The sequence below is a fragment of the Vigna angularis genome, chromosome 2 (genome assembly GCF_016808095.1).
Source record: "Vigna angularis cultivar LongXiaoDou No.4 chromosome 2, ASM1680809v1, whole genome shotgun sequence".
NCBI classification, from domain to species: Eukaryota; Viridiplantae; Streptophyta; class Magnoliopsida; order Fabales; family Fabaceae; genus Vigna; species Vigna angularis.
Genome location: NC_068971.1, coordinates 51,406,787 through 51,410,269, shown reverse-complemented (window position 1 = coordinate 51,410,269; position 3,483 = coordinate 51,406,787). Strand labels below are relative to the sequence as shown.

Below are 3,483 nucleotides of genomic sequence, written 5' to 3'. Positions count from 1 at the left end.
ATCAAACTGGATTACCCATTATTCTGAATTCGATGACTTGCTCTAACTTGTGATTTATCAAGTTCAATAAACTTTAATTACAAATAAAACCAAAAGAATTGAAATATATAATATGATTTTTTTAATATATATAACATTAAACAGGAGTGGTGAAAACCGAATTAAATGAGTAATTACATAATGTAATTACATATTTAAGCTCTGGATATTTAAGCTCATACAAAATGTAATTACATATTACGAAAATTTATCGTTACATGATGCAAATCTTTCTTTATGACATTATTAAAATAAAAAACATTTAAAAAATTACAAAAATAAGTAAATTATATCTAAAAACACAACTTAAATGAAATTATATTTACAAAATACTACTTCAAAATAAAATCATGTTTTCTAAGTCTGACTTGTTCAATTTTTTTTTTATTTTCTTACAATTTATTCTTTGGAGTATAATTTCTCAATTTTCCTAATTGTTCTTCAAGACACTAGCTTCATTATCAGATTTACGGAGATTTGTCAACGTGTTAAACCAATCAAAAATCATCCCCACCATTGTTGTAAATGGTCGTACCTTCAAATTAAATATTGTATATAATATTTTAGACGTACAAAATAAATACATTTTATGTAAATAAAACTTCTAATAATTAACCATTTGAAATGTAATTATATTTTACATTTTATATTTTTTAAAAAAATCGCAATATAAAGATATTTTTAATTGTTGGTGTCTTCTTTGAAAAAAAAATGCTGGAATTTAAGTAAAGCATAAAGATAAATTATTAGTTGAGCAATTACAAAGAAAAGTATATCAATAAAGATAAAAAGAGTGTTGATATGTTTGAGGGGTAACCCTTTTTTACAAATATCGGGATGACATGTTAAATATAAATTCAAAGTAGAAAAAAAATATAAAAAATGTTCAATTAAAAAATGGGAAGAGTGGGACTTGTGTTTATCTTAATCATAGATACATGGTCAGAGTTATTTTAAATTATAGCGATAAATATTCTAAATTTAATTAAATCTATCATTATTACCATAAATACATTAATATTATCATGTTCAAATTTAAATTAACATTATCAAATTCTATTATCTTTAAAAATTGCTGTATTATCTTCAATTAGATGATATTTTGTGTTGAAGTACTTTTAATTTAGATAACGGTATATAAAGAAACATTTATCCGGCAAATTTATAGGGATTAAAACATAGTTATAAAAATTTCCGGGTTATTATTATTATTATTTTATTTAAATTGATGATTATTTACATTTTGTTTTATGTTGCCGCAAAGCCGCATAATTAAAGGGTGTAAAGTACTAAATGAGGAACGCGGAGGATTAGCTTTATCCCTTCCTCACGAAATCAATCGCTATTATCTTTCAGTTGCAACTTCAGATCTCGTTCACATTCTTTTTCTACCATAATCAAAATGTTTATACAAACAATTACACCTAAAGTGAACAACAACAATCTCAAAAGCCAAAATCAGAGATCACAAAGACAGAAAAGTTATGCGCATCTTCTTCATTTATCCAGAGATTCTTATTAACTATCATTACTGTTAACTCCACAAACCCAAGGTTATATCTTTTCTTGGGGTCTTCTTCACACTTTCTTCCAATTCAACCACATTAACTTTCTCCACGTTGAAACACTACCACAAGAGACATACAAGGTTTTTGAAGATACTTTTAACTGTATATCGTAAGTGAAATTAGCGGCATTCAGCTATAATTTCTGACAGTATATTGAAAATGCAGATAAACTACACTCTGATTTAGTGAATAGAGGGAAAAAAAACTAAGTTATTTAAATCGTTACTTTACAATAACTTCCAAAGCTTGTATTACTACTTAAATTACATTGAAAGAACAAACAAGTACACAATACAAGTAGAAGCTCCCCTGGTCACGCAAGGAATAAAAAAACACCAGCAGACCAAGAAAACCATAACCACTGTGACTCACCTATCTGCACTAAAGTCTGCAACCTGACTCGGTAAAGCAACTGCAACAGTTAAAAGTTTGATTGCAGTGGCTGCCCAAGACGCGCAAAAAAAAAAACAAACCTAAATACAAAAGCACGGAAAGCCTAATCCAATATTCAACAGAGAGAACGGTGGTAACTGATTAATTTGTTCATGATGACTCAGATAAAGCTGCCCAATCAATCTCCACAGAAGGGTACTTCTCAAGGTCCAACCCAAGATTGTCCATTGCTTCATAAGAATCCGAGAAATCCAAGAAAGTGATATCGGATTCGGGTGAAGAGGAGCCAGCAGAAGAAGAGGAGGAAGAATATTCATCCGACAAGGGCGAGGATGTTGTTTGAATCCCCACCTTAACATCCTCAAACTCCGATGTTGTTGCTGTTTCTTCCTTGGGTGTAGTCATGGCCAAGCTTTTACAAATGGCTTCGAGCTTGGCGTCCACTGCAGAGGGGAGAGGCTTGTAGGTCCCGAGCTCACCATAGACGCTTGGTCCATGGTGACGTAGATGAGGGAAGTTGACCCTGGCGTTTTCTCCTCTGAGCTTAAACGCTGCGTTGTCGTATGCCAAAGCAGCTTCTTCAGCGGTTTCGAATGTACCAAGCCAGAGACGAGTGCGATTCTTGGGGAGTCTGATCTCAGCCACCCACTTGCCCCAGTGCCTCTGCCTCACCCCACGGTAAAGCTTTGTGGGCTTGGAAAGAACACGACCACCCACTTGCTTCATGGGAACGGGCTTTGGGCTAAGAAACTGGGCCCGTGTAACCTGGATTTGGGCTTGAATCTGGAACGTTTGAGATGGGGTGAGTTGGTTGAGTTTGATGGAAGGCTTTTGGTCATAGTTTGAGGAGAAGTTTGGAGAAGATAAGGAAGGGTAAGTTATGGAAGAATCAGTTTTCATAAAAGGTTCAAGTGCTTTCATAAGCTCTTGATCATTGCAGGGGTCTAAGAAATCTGACAGCACGATGCTACTGTTATTGTATATATCCATAACTGTTGTCGTGCTCTGTAATAGACAAGATAATATGAAACAAGTGAAAAATGCAAACGAAGAGAAAAACCTGTCTCAATTCCGAAACAAGAGAACAGGAGATGATGCTTTGCTTTCTTAAAGAAAATGAAAATAAAGAAGCTTTGGATCAGTCGGATTTTGGGGTGATCTCACTGGTAGTTCCACTCTTGCGCTTTGATGACTCTTTTGTGGGTTTATATATAGTATCGTTGGCGCCCACAGCTAATATAATCTAATCACGTTCTTTTCTTGTTTAATTAAGGGTTAATTACTTGCATCGTCAACTTCAATGATTCCTTTCTGCGATGATCGTCATCCTATGGAACACTGCCACGTGTCCACGGCATCACATGACCATGGACACATATCACCTCCACCGAATAGCGCTGCTTTACACGTGGCAGTGTATAATTGGGCTCAGGTTAGATGAAACATGTGGTATGTAGCACCCTCGAAATGTCAACTTTTAGTA

General features: G+C 34.1%; 1 protein-coding gene across 1 annotated transcript; it reads right to left on the bottom strand.

Annotated features, from left to right (window-relative positions):
* Positions 1 to 1,788: 1,788 nt before the first annotated feature.
* LOC108328115 (ethylene-responsive transcription factor ERF060) lies at positions 1,789 to 3,195 on the bottom strand. The gene has a single exon (XM_017561920.2). It carries the CDS (start codon positions 2,988 to 2,990, stop codon positions 2,151 to 2,153), a length of 840 nt encoding a protein of 279 aa, XP_017417409.1. The 5' UTR covers positions 2,991 to 3,195; the 3' UTR covers positions 1,789 to 2,150.
* Positions 3,196 to 3,483: the final 288 nt, after the last annotated feature.

Excerpts from the sequence above, each read along its gene's own strand:
- LOC108328115 (XM_017561920.2), bottom strand. The coding sequence starts at position 2,990 with ATGGATATATACAATAACAGTAGCATCGTGCTGTCAGATTTCTTAGAC.